Below are 19,232 nucleotides of genomic sequence, written 5' to 3'. Positions count from 1 at the left end.
GGTGACAAGTAAATCAGCTGGTGTAAATCAGTGTAGCTACTTTGACTTCAGTGGAGCTATTCTGACTTACACCAGCTGAGGATCTGGCCCCAGAGCCGCAATCCTACATTAGGATATCTGCCAAAGGAGATGATACAGTACAGCATTCCAGCCTATGCCAATATATTGGCTTCCCTCTTACAATACTGGCAGATGTTTACCTCTGCAATGGTACTGAACCTATACAGGTTTCAGAGTGGTAGCCATGTTAGTCTGCATCAGCAAAAATCACAAAAAGTCCTTGTGGCACCTTAGAGACAAACAATTTTTTAGTCTCTAAGGTACCCCAAAGACTCCTCGTTGTTTTTGCTTAACCTATACAGGGATTTGTTGTTCCCTAGCCATGTTCTAAGTAATACGTCCGTTTTTCACTTTTCAGTCCTAATGTATTACACCAATATAGATCTAGTTCCAGAGTTCACTGGTGTGATGAATTGGTGTAGCAGGTAGCTGAGGAATTGTTTGAGAAGTCACTTGTCAGCTTTCAGCAGCTAAACACTCCAGAAACACCATATATGTGTCTCTAAAGTGTTGCCAGTGTACTCAGGAAAAATAATAGATTTACACAGCTGGTCAGTTGCAGTTTTGGCATCCCTGTGACTAAAGGCCTTGCTGATGTAAAGGTATGGTGATACTCCTCTTGAAGATAGTTAATTTTCCTGAAATGTTCTAGTATCCAATAGGTGTTTCTAATTGCAAGGCTGGCAAATTTCATGCTTTCCAAGACGGGATTATTAAAATGGCGCAGCACACTCATTTGACACTGAAATACTGGTGGTGGTAGACTTGCTTGGCTATCTAATTGAATTGAGAGAGTTAGCAGCAAATTTCGGAGAAGTCATTTAATAGAATGTATTACACTGCATGTAATTTTAACAGTCTTTAATTTACTGTGATGATTTGTGTTCAGAGGCTTGAATATTTACACTGGACCATGGGCTATGCATAATACATGTGTTTGCACATGGCAGTGTGCAATAGATCTGGCAGGCAAAGTATTCTGTCTGAGTGTCTCTATTTAACCATTTCAAGTTCAGCCCTGGAAGTTGATTCCCCTTGGCTGAAAGCTCTGAGATAAAGACCAGAAAACACTTCAAAAGTGCCTACGTCCATTTTCAAAAGTGACCTAGGTATTTAGGAGCCCAAGTCTCATTTAAAGTCAATGGAACTTGGACTGTCAAGAGCTTCAATCAGTTCTGAAAATGGGTCTTCGGTAGAGCTGGTTGCAAAGTTTTCAACAAAACTTCTTCCTACTGGAAAAGCTGTTTTGTCTAAACCAGTGGTTCTCAAACTGGGGCCGCCGCTTGTTCAGGGAAAGCCCCTGGCGGGCTGGGCCGGTTTGTTTACCTGCTGGGTCCGCAGGTCCAGCCCATCGCAGCTCCCACTGGCCATGGTTCGCCACTCCAGGCCAATGGGGGCTGCGGGAAGCGGCGCGGGCCGAGGGACGTACTGGCCACCCTTCCTGCAGCCCCCAATGGCCTGGAGCGGCGAACCACGGCCAGTGGGAGCCGCAATTGGCTGAACCTGCGGACCCGGCAGGTAAACAAACCAGCCTGGCCCGCCAGGGGCTTTCCCTACACAAGCGGTAGCCCAAGTTTGAGAACCACTGGTCTAAACTGAACTGTTTAGTGGAAATGTCTTGGTTTCCACCCAAACCTCATCAGGAAGATCTGGCTGGAGATGGCAACCCCAGAATAATCAGTAGCCCAGAGGTTAGGGTGCTCACCTGGGATGTGGGAGAGCCACGTTCAAGTACCTGCTCTGAATCTGGCAAAGCAGAGACTTGAGCCTGGGTCTCCCATTCCATGCTCCAGCGTTCATTTCAGTGTCTCCTGTTTGAGCTGTTCCACTTCGTATAGACAAATGAGTATTCATTGGGCCAGGGAGAGGGGGTACCAGGCAGAGCAGTGAATTGACATTGGATCTCCCACATCCCATGGGAGTTTTCTAATCATCTGCTGGTTCTGGAGATCTCTTGCTCTCTCCCACTGTTCACAAAGAACTTGGAAAGGTCTCAAATTTGTTCCACATCAGAACAAAAGCCATTTCTGAAACCTCAGTGTTTTCCATGAAATGGAAATATTTTTTTTCCACCCAGCCCTGGTTTTAGTCTCCCAAGTCATTTAGTTGCTTCTGAAAATTTTACCTCAGATCTTCAACTGGGGTAAATCAGCACAGCTCTGTGAGAGACAATAGGGCTGCAGTGTGAACTACATGTGAACTGCAGGGTTTTCAATGGAGCTACACTGATTAACACCAGCTGGTTTGTTTCAATTTCAAGTAAAGCTCTTGTCATCAGTTGGAAAAAGGGTCAGGTCAGACCTAAAACAACTCCGCCTGTCCAGTAAACAACTAGCAGCATCTCTGATAGTCTGGAAAAATATTTTTTTTTCACTTCAGGGGATACATTTTAGTCCATCAACCTCGCTGTTTGTGTAACTGCGCACAAAAGTGAATGAGCCCAGATGGGGCTTAAACATCTGATGTCCCCCCTCCCCCATTCCCGTCTCTTCGTCTTCTCAAGCTATTAGTCTTTTATTATAATATTATCACTTGCTCGACATGCAGATTACAGCAGAGTGTAATTAGCATTTCATATGAAATGGCAAATTCTAATTAAATCTTAAAAGCTTACACTATCACTTAGTATGTAAATTCGTTGGGACAAGGACCATCTTTATGCTCAATGTATTTGTACAGCTCCTGATACAATAGAGTCCTGGTCTCTGACTGAGGCTCCACAGTAAAATAATAATAATTAATAGCATTATTATTATTTATTATTATCTCTAAGTGGCTGGAAAACTAAATCTGAATGCAGCTCCATTTTTGTACATGCAGATTAAGGACGTTGTGGGCTACAACACCCTGGGACACTGCTTCTTTACTGAGGATGGGCCAGAGGAACGCAACACATTTGATCACTGCCTTGGACTGCTCGTTAAACCTAGCACTCTCCTGCCATCTGACCGAGACAGTAAAATGTGCAAGATGATTACAGAAGGGGCATACCCAGGGTACATCCCCAAACCCAGGCAGGATTGCAAGTAAGTGGAAATCTTTTTTGTTTGTTTGTTTTTCCCTCGCCTTGTAGGATTTGACTTTTTTTATCCATGAAACATAGGATTGGGTGTATATAGTTAAGTACTCTGCTTTCAGGAATATGGGTCGTGTGCTCCAAAAGATAGGGTGGCTGTCTCTGCAGGATGTTTCCATGCTATTTATACATTTACACATGCAGGGTATAATTTTGCTTAGTATTTTTAGTGTAAGGTCAACTAAAGTGCTTGTTATCGCAGATATTCTTGCATGCATCCCTTTCAAAGTGCAATATGAAGACAAATGGCCCTGACTCTGCATTGCCTTGCATCTCATTTACACTCCCATTATGTGGGTATAAAATGCTATTAAATTCAGAAAGGGACAGACTCTGCCACCTTTATTCATACTGAGTTGTACTTTATTCTGCAACTAGTCCCATTGATTACAGTGGAATTCCTTGTGGAGTAAGGGTACTACTCAGTGTAAGGAAGGGTGGAAGAATCTGTCCCAACAGTCATATTTTGCATCCTCTTGGCATATACTGTACAGGGAGTAAACTCAAACCAAAGAGTTGGATTCAATGTAGTTCAGCAAGACCTTGGAACGTGGCTATGGAATATCAAAGGTTGCCTAAGCATAGAGTCCCTACTACTAATCACTATATAAGTGAGTGCATGAAAGTTCTTAAAGCCCGTTTCTATTTGAGGCAAACTCCAAGCCCAGCCTGGCAAACCGCTGAGTGCCTCCTAGAAGGTGCTAAGCAACCTCATCTCCCATCTTGCAAGATCCAATCTTCTAATATGTCTATTCACAAAACCCCAACAGGGCAGATTTATGGGATAGATCTCGGTAGTAGTTGAAATGAAAAGCATTTTAGCCAGAGTTCTTTTTGCAGTTTATCCCATTACTCTGTAAAGACCGACTTAGATGAAGTATAGGAGAAACATGGCCAGCATGGCTGCCCTCTCTGTCTATGAACCCCCACAATCAATGCACGCATTCTGGAGCTAGGGTTTCACTGGTAACTATGGCTAGCTAACAGCAAGTTTTAGGCTTTGTGACATCAGAGGGCTAACTCTTTTTTTCCCCAGCTTCTTATTGAATTTTTAAAATAAAATTATGGGGCCAGATTCTGTCCATTTTTACACATGTTGCCTTGTACCTTACTCTGTGAATAGTCCTCTTGATTTCAGTGGGAGTATTCAGTCTAAGGATGGATATGAGAATCTGGCCATGGACTGAGAAGCCAGTGGGGGATGGTAGTGACGCACAGTAGCATGTGGAAAGAGCAGATGCTAGGGGATTGCTATGAAAAGCCCATAGAAACTCTTTGTCAAAACCCTGGCTGAACCAGTCTCCAGGGAACCTGGAGCCCCATTGTAGGGCATTTCTTGTCTATGACTTGTGCAATGACACATTTACCTTATCATGAAATATAATTGACAGCTAACAGCTTCATACCAGGGTTGGGATTTCAGTAGAAATGCCTCATTTAATTCCTGAGGTCTTTAAAGATAAGGCCATTTTGCTGCAGATGATGGTGACAGCTGTGATATGATGAGAGAGAAAGAAGCCCCAGTTGTTACACCCTCTAGGCAGTAGCTTATCTGCTTTATGATCTGACCTGCCTGTACTGTATGCAATGGAATGCTAACTCCTTTGTGTGTGCTTTGGGGGTCATTTTCATGCTCTTCTTTGTTCCTGATCTGCAGTGCTGTATCCACCTTCTGGATGGCCAATCCGCATAACAACCTTATAAACTGTGCAGCTGCAGGATCCGAAGTGAGTGCAAAGGTTTCTTATTTGGGAAAATTCAGAACAACTGCAAAAGCCCTGCAACTTTTGGTTCTCACTGTTTCCACTGCTCAGGCATTTCTAAAAGCCATATATTGATGCAGCTAGTGCTACAAATGCAATCTCCTTTGCCTTCACCTGCCCATTTCTGGTCATTTGCTGAAGTTAGGGATTGCAGATCTGGATTACTTTTAACAAAATTCCCAAACCAGAGCCTGTATAAATTAAAGACCCAACCCTCCTACTCCCATTAAGTCAATGGCAAAGCTTCTATTGACCACAATGGGAACAGGCTCAGTCCTAAACCAGTACATGAATGGTATGTAGGGCTGTAACATTTAAATCCATGCTAATGCTAATTCTGCAGAAATTCTAACTCAGCTCAATTGTCTTTGTTTATTTTTAATTGAAAAAATAAACAAACTAAAGTATTTGGCCCAAAGTTTCCAAATCTCCATGCTTAAATGCAGGCACCTAGATCAATTTTGGGCACCTAAATAGGTGGCCTGATTTTTCAAAGGTGCTGAGCACCTGAAGCTCTCATTGACGTAAGTAGGGTTTGTGGATGCTCAGCACCTCTGAAAATCAGGCCAGTTTACATTTAGATGCCTCAGTATGGATGCCGGAGGCTAATTTTAGGTGGCCTGAAAATGCTGGCCATAACTGCTTTCATGTGTGTGGGGGGGGGGGGGTGTCTTTTGCATGTAGTTACAGAGCAATACCACCTACTGTTATGTGTCCTGAAATCTGCTGGCTTTCACCTTGCACTATTTCCTGGTAAGCCCCTGTACTAATGTAAATCTGTAAAGTTCAAGTGAAGGCTCATGCTGTGTATTCCCTTTTGCAGGAAACAGGCTTTTGGTTTGTTTTTCACCATGTGCCTACGGGCCCCTCGGAAGGAATGTATTCTCCAGGCTACACTGAGCACATTCCAATGGGAAAATTCTATAACAATCGGGCACATTCCAACTACCGAGTGAGTCTGCACGCAATGAAAACTATCTTCATGTCTAAAAACACCACTCCATTTCTCCAGCTTTCTGAGCCTGCAAGCTATTAAGTCCTGTGATTTCTGATTCACTGCAAGCAATTGCAAACTCATTTTCAGCATTTGTATCTACAAACAAAGTGGCTTGTTTGCTGGTATAATAGAATTACAGATTCAGTTCACATTAGATTCACTTTACTATTCTTGGGCTAAAGGCTAAACTTTCTCATGGGACGTTGGGAGATAAGAGGGTCTTACTTTCACTCCTTTCCACCAGGTCATCTGTCTGCTTTTGCTCTTCTAAAATGGTGCCGCTAGCTGCATCTTTTGGCAGCTTGCCTGATTATAGATCATTGCTGCCAATGTTAGCCATTGATCAAATAGCATCTGGTAGACAAAATAATATAAGCTCAGCCTAATCACTTCCTAAATCTCTTTACTTATTCAGCCCAGACATACTACCCTGGGAAACTGTACGCTGAGCTTCTGAGCCTTCATCTGTTACTTAATGTCTTTAGATTGCAGCACGTATTTAATTGGCTAGTGAGATGGGTTGAACAGGTGCTGGAAAACACAAGGGGCTTTTTAAGGGGCTGCAGACAGAAGGTGGTAGAGTGGACAGTCCTCCTGTTTCTCATGCCACTTGCAGAAACAGTAACCTTGAAAGTGGTCCATGCTGAAATGATGCATTATAGGACACAGCGAGTGGCTGATGCTATGACACAATTCTCAGATGCACATCTTCCAGGAGCAGCACTTCTAGGCAGGATTTCACAGCCAGGTTGCTTGAGTATCAATGGGAATGGATTTTTACTTGGCCAGGGGCTGGTATTTCAATTCATCTTCAACTGGAGTGGTAACAATTCTAATAAAATACAAATATTTTTCTGGAGAGCCATGTTGTTAGCTAAAGATTCTCCAAAAGCATAAGGCACCTACCCAAGTCAGAGAGAGCTAGTGACTTTGAAGAGAGTGATGTTTTGCTTAAGTGATCAGGACAAATTTAACAAAAATTCTGGTCCTTCTCAGAAATCTTTGCCTTGTACTTTAAATGTTGCACCATCTTTCACTGGTGTTGGTCTAGGTGGTGTTTTAAATGTAGAAGGCCAGATCCTCAGCTGGTGTAAATCAGGATAATGCCTTTGACTTAAAAAAAAAACCCTTGGTGTTTTACACCAGCTTGAAGATTTGGCCCAGAAACTTAAAACGACATCATAATTTTAAAGTGTATAAATACATCACAAAGTTCCTTTTCCTCCCCAGGCTGGCATGATCATTGATAATGGAGTCAAAACCACACCAGCATCTGCTAAGGACAAAAGACCTTTCCTGACACTGATTTCTGGGAGGTAATGCATTTCCCATGGTTTGATTTAGAAAGTTATGTGTATAAAGCAGTTTGAGGGCTGGATCCTGCTCCCCCTGAAGTCAATGGGAATTTCTTCATTGTTGTCAGTAGGTGTTGTATAAAGTTCCTAATGAGCAAAAGGCTTCACTTTCTCCTTGCCATCGATGGGGTGTGGCCTACCTGTACCATTGCAGTCTGACACTCTCCATGAATCTCATTGGTGGGTTTGGTACTTCCCACACAGCCAGGTACAACCACAGTAGTTGATTTTACAAGATAGCTGGTGAGGAGTGTAAGCTCAGCCCATTAGGGTGATTGTTTTAAAACCCCTGACAATACCTCAGAATTCTACCGAGAACTGTTCTACACTAGAAAGTTACGTCAACCGAGTTACGTCGCTCAGGGATGTGAAAAAAGCATGGCCCTTGAGAGAGAGAGAGAGTTAAGCTCACCTAAACCCCAGTGTATACAGTGCTAGGTCTACGGAATAATTCTTGGTCGACCTAACTACCGCCTCTCAGAGAGGTGGATTTACTATAGCGACAGAAGAACCCCTTCCATTGCTGCAGTAAGCATCTACAGCAGAGAGTTTGATGTTGCCTCTTCATATACCAGAATATGTGCCTTGGAAAACTGGCTATGGCATATATGCACAGTAGCTGATTCCAAAAAGTTTGTGCCTTCCAATTTGAAGGCTGGAATGAGCCCTAAAAGCTTAGCAATTAAAGAGTGTTGCTGAATGACAGTCAGACTTCCTGGGGCAGATTCTGTGTTCCGTAGAACTGTTGTAAATTGAGAATAACTCCATAGACTTCATATTCTGCTTTCAGTTAGAGAAGTATAAATCCATGCTAACTCCCACTTCCAAGAGAGTTATTCCAGACATACACTGGTGTAAATGAGACAGAATCCATCCCAAAGTGAATGTTTGTTAGTGTCTAGTGAATTCACCAGGATCTGTGCTTTCACCGTGAATACCAAGTGACTTCATAATGATGAAGCTGGCAAAGTGATGTTCATTTGCTGGAACCTTATGATCATTATGCTCAATTTAGGTTGATGTGATGGCTTATTAAGTGAAATAAAATGCTGTTGAAAATCTGTTAATGATTTGACAGCCTGGCCTCACTCCACATTTCTGACCCATGAATTTTAATCTTGGTGCTGCCCATTGCTGGCACTGACGTGGATGCCAGTCTGTCAGGTTTTTCTAAACTGCATTGTATTTGACAGAAGACACTTAGGGCTTGTCTACATTACCCGCTGGATCTATGGGCAGTGATCGATCCAGCGGGGGTTGATTTATCGTGTCTAGTCTAGACACGATAAATCGACCGCCGAGCGCTCTCCTGTCAACTCTGGTACTCCACCAGGGCAAGAGGCGCAGGCGGAGTCGATGGGAGAGCGTAAGTCGATCTAAGTACGTCAACTTCAGCTACATTATTCACGTAGATGAAGTTGCATAACTTAAATCGATACCCACCCCCAGTGTAGACCAGGCCTTAGTAATGGTAAGGATAGCTGCCCCCGAAGAGCAGGAATAAATGACACCCCAACATGCAGTGTAGTTCTAGCCGTGTCGGTCCCAGGATATTAGAGAGACAAGGTGGTTGAGGTAATGTATTTTATTGGACCAACTTCTGTTGGTGAGAGAGACGAGCTTTCGAGCTACACAGAGGTTGGTACAATAAAAGATATACCCTTACCCACCTTGTCACCCAACTTAACATCTTTCTATCTGGGCTTGCAAAGTGCTGTCACCCAAGTGCAGACTGACAGATAACTGTGGAAATGCTTTACTGCCGTTTCCATTTATCTCTGCCTTTTTCCTCCATGACTCACCAGACCATCATTTCATCATGTGTGAGAGCCTGTGAGCTAATAAATCTCATTATTAGTGGCCTGGGTGACATATGGTAGGGGCAACAAAGAAGATGTCATCATGGTCTCCTCAAAATGCTTTCACTTTTATACCATCTTTGCTTTTCCACACAATGCACAGTTAGCCTGCGGAACTCACTGCCACAATATATCCATGTGGCCAAGAGTTGAGCAGGATTAAAAGGAAAGAATTGGACATTTGTATAGATAATAAGAATCTCCAGAGTTATAGTAGGGAGGATTTTAAATAACCCCAAGAGTTTTAGAAAGGATACAGTGTCATGCTTCGGGACATAAACTAACATTTAACTAAAGGAAGAAACTTTTCCTGGGACGGGTTATTTCACGACTGACTATTGAAGCTTTTTCGCCCATTCCTGGTAGCTGGTACTGGCCACTGTCAGAGAGAGCCTACAGGACTGGATGGTCCATAGGTCTGATCCAGCCTGGCAATTCCTGTGTTTAACAGAAATAATCCCACCAAATGTTTAACAAGTCAATACAGCAGTCCAATCTCACTGGGGTAGACTGCCTTCCACTGACAACAGTTTCTGCTCTTCTTGTGTTTACAGATATAGTCCACACAAAGATGCTGACCCTTTGAAGCCTAGGGAACCTGCGATAATTGAGCACTTTATTGCGTACAAGAACCAGGAACATGGGGCCTGGCTGAGGGGTGGAGACGTATGGCTGGATGACTGCCAGTGAGTTTTGCCTTATTTCAACCCTAGGAGTTCAACTCCGTGTTTATGGCAAGCATAGTTGTGGTTAGACTATTTATATCGCTTTGCACCTTGCATATGGTCATGATTAAAATAAAAATGAAACATTAAGAAAACACAGGCATTATTTTACACAAACAAAACCTGTTTTGTCCAAAGTGAAGAGTCTGCTGAATTGTTTTTGAGTGTGATTTTGTACAGATTTTCAAAGCAGCAGCAAAAATTGGCTCAAATAAACTATTCTATACGAAAAATGAAGTGCTTAAAATAAACAAAATAAATCATAAGCCTAACCAGCCTCCCCGGCTAAGCTTGGGTCATGGTTCAGTTTTATGTGGTTCAGCGTTGTGCTGAATAAGCCAGTACCAAGGAAGCAGACACAAAACTATGCATCACGATAGAGAGGGAGAGGAATTGGGAAAATGCACATTGTACGCCCTTTGAAAGCAGTTTCCTGTGCTGCTCCGAACAGACTCTCTTTGCACTTGGGAACGGATGATCTTCTTCAATTTCCGCTTCTGATCCAGTATCTTGATAGCAACCTCAATTAACCAAGGCAAAAAAGTAAAAAGCTAGTTTACAGGTACATTGCACTACACTTGTACAATTGTCTGCCCGTATGCGGTATCCAGTTGCCTGCAAAAACTGCCTTACCTTAGAATAATGCAAGCCTTTTAAAGAGACCACTGGCTATAAACTGGCCTTAGTGACTCCGTGAGACCGGCAAGAATTAAAGTAGGTCAGAATGGACAGAAATATAATATCAAGTCTTCTTATTTGTCCTTCTTATGGACTATGTTAGCCAAAAATGTTTAACATTCCTGCCTTTTCAGATTAGTTGCATGTTATTTTGACATTTGCAATCTTTGCTGAAATAGCATAGTTTCTAAATACTGCACGAGTTTCTCCATCTTATCAGTTTTTGGCAGTGTCCTTTGGAGTGCATCTGAGGCTGCAGCCATAATCACAGAGTTAATTTTCATTTCTATTGCTACAGTAAGACCTATGTATTACATTAACAAAGCAAATGTTAATGTGGCATGCAGTACATGAACATTTCCTGGGGCTGTAAGAATAATACATGAAAAGTAGATAGCATGTAATATGCTACCACCTACTGACTAAATCAAGGAGATTGTTTTTATTCTGTTCCCAGCTTTACACTGATTTTTGTCTTGTGTGTGACGGTTTAAATTCTAGCACCAAGTTGTGTCAGTATACAATAGAGATGGGCTCACACTATAACATTAATCTCTGTATCTGGATTCTAATGTCCTCCAAGTTTGGAACTGGCATTCTGGTTTGGCCCATTATAAAAATAGGAATCATTTGTAAAATTAAGATCCAGGTCCAGATTCGGAGTTTGAATCTCACCAAAGCTCAGTAGCATTTTGATCCAAAGTTTTGATTCAGGTCTCTCTCCAATCTGTATCTGATCACTGATGAAACAGAAGTCAGAATCTTCTACCCCCTTTTAAGCTACTGCATAGAAAGGCTATGTGACGTGAGTAATAAACACAGAGGTGCATAAGGGGGAAATGTGTGTAGGGCAGAGGATTATTACATAACAGAAAATAATTTGAGAGAGACAAACAGGACTTCTTTAAATAACTTTGAAAGGGTCATGGTAGACAGAGATGGGGCTGGGGTGGAAGACTGATCGGTATCCAATAAGTAAGTCCTTCCCCCTGCAATGGCAGGATATAATCCCAGTTAAAGATCTATCAAACTACCACTACACTTGATCTATACACCTTATGAGCCATGCTATAAAACCTTTTTTCACAAACTGGAATATGAACAAAATTGCTAAAGCTTTTAGTTCGCCCCACCCTCCCACTTAACATAAAGGAGCTTAATTTTGTTAATTAACCCCAGCCCTCCTTGTTCATATTAAAATCCTTACTGGTTTGGATATCTCAATTTGGCATTGCCTACCTTTGGGAAGAACGAAGGCTCTGTATCATTGTGTGTGAAGCATCTTCCCTCTCTTTTCTCTCATTGCAGGTTTGCAGACAATGGCATTGGCCTGACCTTGGCAAGGTAAGCATTATTCATTCCTAGTTTGCCATCCCCCTACTTTGGCCTATAATTCCAAAATAGAGTTTGCCATAAACAACCCCTTTAACATACAGTACTGTCTCTCCTAGCGGCGGAACTTTCCCACATGACGATGGTTCAAAGCAAGAAATAAAGAACAGCCTGTTTGTCGGTGAGAGTAAAAACGTGGGGACCGAGACCATGGACAACCACATTTGGGGGCCCGGAGGCCTGGATCATAGTGGAAGGACTCTCCCCATAGGCCAGTAAGTTTTGCCCAGCACAAGTGAACAGTTCCCATCCCTTCTGTTTAAGTTTATATATTTTTTCAGCGCTGTTTGGTGTAATTTAAACTGAAGAAATTATACACAGAGGATTTTGTTTCATGTCTCTTGTTCCCAAGGTCCTCATTGTGCAGCTGCTACTGGCAGGCATGTACTTGCAGGCTGCCAGGACAGCATCAATACCTGCTTCGTGAACTGGGCTGGGGGGACGGCTAAAGTAGAGGAAGAGTTTGCTAACTGGGCAAGCTTTTCAACTGTGTACATGTAGTCAGCAAGGATCGGGCAATGCACCAATCTCCACCCGTATCAGCTGCCAGTCACCAAGGAAGTCTCTCAGGATCCCTGCCCGGGCTTTGGACCAAGCAGAGTTGCTGCTGGGTTTGCATGATCTTTGTGCCCTTGTTAAATGTTTTACAAGCTGCCTGTGAATTTCACCGGTGACCTCGTCCGTGATCTTGGTACTCTGAGTTGATTTTGCAAAGGCAAGGATATTTTCTTGTTGTTTTTAAAAACGTAACCACCCCAAGAGAAGTCTCCAGTGCACAAAGAGCTTGAATGTCGTATCTTTCTGCATGACACTCCCCAATTCTGCTTGTCAATGGAGGCACAGTAGGCCTATCCTCTATACCAGTGTTTCTCAAACTGGAGCCGCCGCTTGTGCAGGGAAAGCCCCTGGCGGGCCGGGCCAGTTTGTTTACCTGCCCAATCTGCAGGTCCAGACGATCGCGGCTCCCAGTGGCCGTGGTTTGCCGCTCCAGGCCAATGGGAGCTGCTGGAAGCAGCGCGGGCCGAGGGACGTACTGGCCGCCGCTTCCAGCAGCTCCCATTGGCCTGGAGCAGTGAACCGCGGCCAGTGGGAGCTGCGATCGGCTGGACCTGTGGACGGGGCAGGTAAACAAACCGGCCCGGCCTGCCAGGGGCTTTCCCTACACAAGCGGCGTCCCAAGTTTGAGAACCACTGCTCTATACCAATAGTGAAATGTTTTTTTAGTACCCTGTTCTACAGTCCTTTGTCTTCAGTGGAAGTTGTGTGTAAGAGCTCCCAAAGGCAAGGAGCACTCACTTGAATGAGAAATTCTTGTGTGAGGAAGGACCACTCATGTGAGTAAGGGATTGTGGTCTTGTTTATTATGAGCAATCCTTGACATGTTTTATCCAAGCCTGTTAAAGGGTTAAAACATCACATTCACTCAAATCAGAATGTGAAAAAGCATGTGTCTTCTCTACCTTTCCACTGGTATCTAAATGATCTCTGGTTAATGTGCTCTGGAGCTCCCGTAAAACTGTATCCTAGGCAGTGCAACAGTTTTTTGCATCTTTAAAGGCCAGTTTTTATTTTATTTGTGCCAGACTGCTTATCTCCCTGCTCCTATGAAAGCTGTCTTGGGATTTTAGCCCTGCAGTGATTCAAAATGAGGAGTGCAGATCTGATCGGTTACAGGTTTTGCTGCTGCTGCAGAACTTGTTTGTGATTGCAGCATGAATTTTTCCTTTTTAGGTCAGTGCCTTGGCATTATCCAATGTTCTTGCCTTTAGGAGTACAGATAAAGATGATCTGCTTAGACACGAGAGACCTTGACTGAACTCATAAGAACTGAAGGATTGCACAGGCTAAAACAAAAGCAGCACTAACTCAGAGTTATCCTGCTGGCTGGACAAAATAATGTCAGCTACAGAGCAAGCATCATGTGGCTATCCATTATCTAAGATACAGACTGATGTCTACGGTAACTCTTTCTGACCAAATCTCCCTCTCTATTTTTCAAATGTGTTTTAGGAATTTTCCAATTCGAGGGATTCAGTTCTACGATGGGCCGGTCAATGTCCAAAACTGTACGTTTCGCAAGTTTGCTGCACTGGATGGTCGTCACACAAGTGCCCTGGCATTCCGGCTCAACAATGCCTGGCAGAGCTGCCCCAATAACAATGTCACGGACGTTCTATTTGAAGACGTTCCCGTGAGTTATTCCTTAAAATGGGCTCCTTGGCGTTTGGTTTTGGACGTGAGTGTGATGGTGAAAAATGTGATTCAGAAAATGGCCATTGGGAAAAACCAACATCAGAATTGGAAGCCTAACAGCCTAGTGCCAATGATTGCCACGTTGTTAGCAAATTAAGTGTAAATTGGGGATAAGAAAACTGGTTTGGATTAAAAAAAAACCACAAGCCCAACTTTCTCACAAACTCAGAGCAAACCAGAACCAGAGCTATTTCCCCAGAGGCTTGTTTTCCATATAAATAAATAGCATTTCTAGTTCTGAGAGCCTCTGCACTACCACAGGCCTGATTCCATTCCCATGTACAAAGAGTAATTCTACTGAAGTTAAGAGAGGTACAGTTGGAGTAAAACCAGTACAGGTGAGAGGAAAATAAGTCCCCTTTGGTTCCAGGTGGGGTAAGATGTTGAAGTGCCAGCATAGAAAGGCTGTTCTTTATAAAAGTTCCAGCCGAATACCAAGGACAGGGGCGGCTCCAGGCACCAGTGCAGCAAGCGCGTGCCTGGGGCGGCAAGCCACGGGGGGCGGCCTGCCGGTCGCCGTGAGGGCGGCAGTCAGGCAGCCTTTGGCAGCATGCCTGCGGGAGGTCCGCCGGTCCCGCGGCTTCGGCGGCATTTCGGCGGCGGATACGGAGAAGGCGTGGAACCGGCAGATCACCCGCAGAAACACCGCCGAATCCGCCTGAGCAGTGGATCTCCCGCAGGCATGCCGCCGAAGGCTGCCTGACTGCCGTGCTTAGGGCGGCAAAAACCATAGAGCCGCCCCTGACCAAGGAACATCCCTGTGAGCAGAATCTAGGTTTGAATTCTGTTCTTATTTACATCTGGTAATTCCATTGACATCAGTTCCGCAAATGTAAATGAGAGCAGAATTTGGCCCAAAAGGTTCCGATCTGCTTTGAATAAGCAAGTGAACTTTCGGGTGCTTGTTTGAACCAAACCAAGCAATTAATTAGAACTAATCCTGGTGAGAGAGAAATTGACAGGTATTTTTGCATCTGCTTGTACAAATATATGCCTGCTGGTCCTGAGAGTGTCCCTCTTCCTGATGAAATGTACCTAGCAGCTGTTTAATCCAATTAACAAGCTTTGCAAGTGTATTTACAGACATCTGTGGATTGAACGAATGATTTTGATTGCCTCATGTTTACTAAATACCAGATATGCTAAAATTTCATGAGAAAAGTTGATTAAAAATCTTTGTGCCAAGTGTCTGGTAGGGAGAAAAAAATCCCCAGAAGTGTCCAACCCAGCCTCAGCCACATTGCATCAGGCTGGTTTGTGACATTCAATTTATTTAACTTGGATAAAAACCACCGGTCAGAAGTCACATAAGCAGCCATGTCTCCGGGGAAGCCGCTGATTGTTCCCTGTGTAAGTGCAACTTTATGTAGCATACAAATTTTAAAAAATGAAGAAGAAGAAGAAGTAGGAACACATGAACTGGGTCAGATAAAATAAAAATGTCCCTGAACCTTCCAACAAAACGTGAACCTCACCCCAGGATGGAGGCCAGGAGTAGAATGCTGGTGGTTTGTCCTCTACCTCTTTCATTCATGGTCAACAGGAAAGGGCTGATGACCCAGCAGACTTTTGCTGTGCCTGACTTAGCTCTGCTTTAGCCTCAAGCACTGACCATGCATGCAGGATCTAGACAAGGGAGGGGCAACTCAAATATTCTAGCAAATGTCACTGAAATTCCTGCTAGCTGACAAGACCAACACTGCCAAAAGTGGCCACAGATTTTGGGTGCTCCTTTTTGGAGGGCACCCAGCCTGAGTTACTCAGAGCCTGATTTCCTTCCACAGGTGCTGAGCACCTAGAAGCTCCATTGACTTCAACTGGAGTGGTGGGTGCTCAGCGCTTCTGAAAACCAGATCTAAGATGTCTCACGTTGAGGACCCAAAAATGGAGGCACCCAAAACCAATGACCATTTTTGAAAACATTGGCCCTAATGTACAATTAAGTTTCCCCATCCCTACAGTGACTAGCAAATCCAAATGCCGCTTCTTGTCCCAACTATTTTACAATGCTAGTTAAAATCAAACAATTCAAGCCATTCCAACAACCACAGAATTGTCCTTCACTTAAAATGCTAAGCACTTAAAATACGTGAATTGCTCCTCTGGTATGTAAATATATGTCACTGTTCTGTTTAGATTACTTCAAGAGTGTTCTTTGGAGAACCTGGACCCTGGTTCAATGACCTGAATATGGATGGTGATAAAACATCAGTTTTTCATGATGTAGATGGCTCTGTGTCGGGATATCCCAGCTCATACCTTATAAAGGAAGATAACTGGTTGATCAAACACCCAGACTGTATTGATGTGCCAGATTGGAGAGGTGCCATCTGCAGTGGGCACTATGCACAGGTACCAAGAATTTACATTACACCACTGACATTGCGTTGGGAGTACAGGAGTTGAAGGTGATGGGTTTATAGATATTTTAAATTTCCCAGTATGGTAGGGCTTGAAGTCATCTTGAACTCAGAAATATGCACTTTTATGGGACACTCGGGGTGTCCTAGCATTGGGCAGTGCATCTGCCTGCATGGTTTTGCACACACACATGAGTTTGCCTGTCAATATTATGGCACGTTTTCAGGGGCACTTTAAAAATTTTGGCCATGAATATGAAACAATGAAAAGAACACTGCACTTCTGTAGCAACTTCCGTCCAAAGATCTCCAAGCATGTCAGAAGCATTCATAAATTAAGTTTCACAAACTGACTCTAAGATAGGGAAGTGTTACAATTTCCTCCATAAAAATGGGGAAAATATCACAGCTAAGTTAGGTGACTTACCCACAGTCTCGTAGGAAGTCTCTTGTAGAGGCCAGAATAGAATCTGGATCTCCTAACTTCCATTCCTGTGACTTAGCCACAAAACTATTCTTCCTCCCACAAAAGCACTTGGTACCACTGCCTAGAACCAGTCCTTCACTCTCTCTTATGTGAAGTGACTTTTTTTTAGCTTTGTTTTAGATACTGCAAGTGTTTTCAGAATAATATACTTAAAGCCAATTTGTAGCCATCTATCTTATTAAACCAATTGTGACTGTTTCCCTAATCTAGATATACATCCAGGCCTACAAGTCAGCCACCCTGAGAATGAAAATAATCAAAAACGACTACTACAGTCATCCTCTCTACTTGGAGGGGGCTTTAAGCAAAAGTTCTCCTTACCAGCAGTATCAGCCAGTTATAACACTGCAGAAAGGTTATACCGTCCATTGGGACAAGACGGCACCCGAGGAACTGGCTATATGGCTCATCAACTTCAACAAGTGAGTGATCCCTTGAAACCCTACCCCACAAAAGTAGCATCCCAACTCGGTAATGGAGCTATAAATGGTTAAAGAGTGATGTTACTGAAATAGTCATGAGGAGTTCTTTCAGGGTTAACATCATTATTCCATGAAGCCCACTCTGAACTGCCCCATCTTTTAATTTGTCATGATACTTATGTCCCTCTGGATACATTTTTTTTTTTAGATGCCTAGGATCAAATTAATCCCTGATGAATAGATGCCAATGGTATTAGATCAGGGATGAGTGTAGCCCATATTGCTTAAGTAGCACATAGATGTTCTCTTAAAGGCTAAATTATGTTGACCAGCCAGGAAAAAAGTGTTACATTTCAGAGTGAACTATTTAACTTGGCTGATGACGTGCCCAGGAAAGTCATAGTCATGTGTCTATTATTTGTTATAATGTGGCTCTTTGCTATTTTAGGAACGACTGGATCCAGCTAGGGTTGTGTTATCCTAAAGGGACAACATTTTCCATTCTCTCAGACATCCACAATCGTCTCTTGAAGAAAACATACAAAACTGGGACCTTCTATAGGACCTTGCAGATGGACAAATTGGAGTACAGATACCCTACCAAAGGATACTATTACTGGGATGAGGACACTGGGTAAGGAAATAGCCCTTGGTCAACTAGACAGATATGAGAGAGCCATCTGACCCAGAAAGTGTTTTGGCCCAGACCAACATTGAAATGCAAACTGGGATCACAACAAACAGATTCCTTGAGACCTGATCAACTTTTCATTTCCTTCTGACTCATGGTGGCTGCCCCTCATTCATGTGCTCCCAGCCACAGCCCCTCGCCTCTGATGGCTCCCAGTGCCAAATGAATGCACAGCAGGGCAAAAGGAAAAGCAGAAAGAGGACCCAGTTCATAGCAATGAAGTTGCACTGAACAAGCATAAAACTCTTCTTATTTCAAAAATTCGATCTAGGAATCTTAAACCACAACCATTTATGAGCATCGACATGTGTCATGCATAGCTGCCTAATGGATTTGAACAGGACAAATTTACCCCTTGGGGGATAGGACTCTTTCTTATAGGAAATTGAGGCTGGTTTTTATATATATATATAGAGAGAGAAAGAGATGTATATTTATATACATAGCACTCCCTCGGTGGGAATACTGGGGGGGAGTGGATCTATGTTTCCATCCCCACAATATCTCATGGAGGAGGGACTGAGGTGACTGTGGTGCATGAGATTGGACTGACCACTGGGGAGCAGGAAGATCTCCTTGGCCCAGTATGGTGCCACCTTCCAGTCACCATGGGCCCCAGTGGAGACACCAGGCCTGATGGAGGGGCAGGAGCACATGCACTGGCTGCCAGGGTGGGGTGGAGGATGGCACAGGGGACTGGCACCTGGACAGGGAGCAAGGGGGCGATAGCGCACATAGTGCCAAGCGCCTGGTGAGGGTTGGGGGAGTGCAGGGCACCAGCCATGGAGGAACTGCTGTAGGAATGGCCGTCAGAACTACCAGGAAGCCCCTTCCTAGCCTCGATGGGCTGCCCATCTCCCCCACTTCCATTCTCAGTAACTCCCTTTTGCTCTCCCTCCTATCCCTCCACCCCTGATTCACAGGGAATATCCTCCCGCCTCTGAATAAATATATATACACACACTGATTTATGTAAAAATAACGGACCTCTAGAGCTACACCTCTACCCCGATATAACGCGACCCGATAGAACACAAATTCGGATATAACACGGTAAAGCAGCGCTCGGGGGGGGGGGGGGGGGGCTGCGCACTCCAGAGGATCAAAGCAAGTT

General features: G+C 43.8%; 1 protein-coding gene across 2 annotated transcripts in view; it reads left to right on the top strand.

Annotated features, from left to right (window-relative positions):
* Positions 1–19,232, top strand: part of CEMIP (cell migration inducing hyaluronidase 1) — a 150,362-nt gene that overhangs the window by 116,855 nt on the left and 14,275 nt on the right. For both annotated transcript variants that reach the window (XM_026648324.2, XM_026648323.2), the window contains exons 14-24: positions 2,881–3,086; positions 4,794–4,863; positions 5,723–5,851; positions 7,127–7,212; positions 9,665–9,796; positions 11,822–11,857; positions 11,965–12,120; positions 13,916–14,096; positions 16,295–16,510; positions 17,216–17,427; positions 17,876–18,061. In XM_026648324.2, coding sequence (XP_026504109.1) covers positions 2,881–3,086; positions 4,794–4,863; positions 5,723–5,851; positions 7,127–7,212; positions 9,665–9,796; positions 11,822–11,857; positions 11,965–12,120; positions 13,916–14,096; positions 16,295–16,510; positions 17,216–17,427; positions 17,876–18,061 — 1,610 coding nt within the window. The remainder of the gene's footprint in view (positions 1–2,880; positions 3,087–4,793; positions 4,864–5,722; positions 5,852–7,126; positions 7,213–9,664; positions 9,797–11,821; positions 11,858–11,964; positions 12,121–13,915; positions 14,097–16,294; positions 16,511–17,215; positions 17,428–17,875; positions 18,062–19,232) is intronic.

Source organism: Terrapene carolina, unplaced genomic scaffold (assembly GCF_002925995.2).
Source record: "Terrapene carolina triunguis isolate 2854851 unplaced genomic scaffold, T_m_triunguis-2.0 Scaffold67, whole genome shotgun sequence".
Lineage (NCBI taxonomy): Eukaryota > Metazoa > Chordata > Testudines > Emydidae > Terrapene > Terrapene triunguis.
This window is presented reverse-complemented; position numbering and strand designations above follow the sequence as displayed.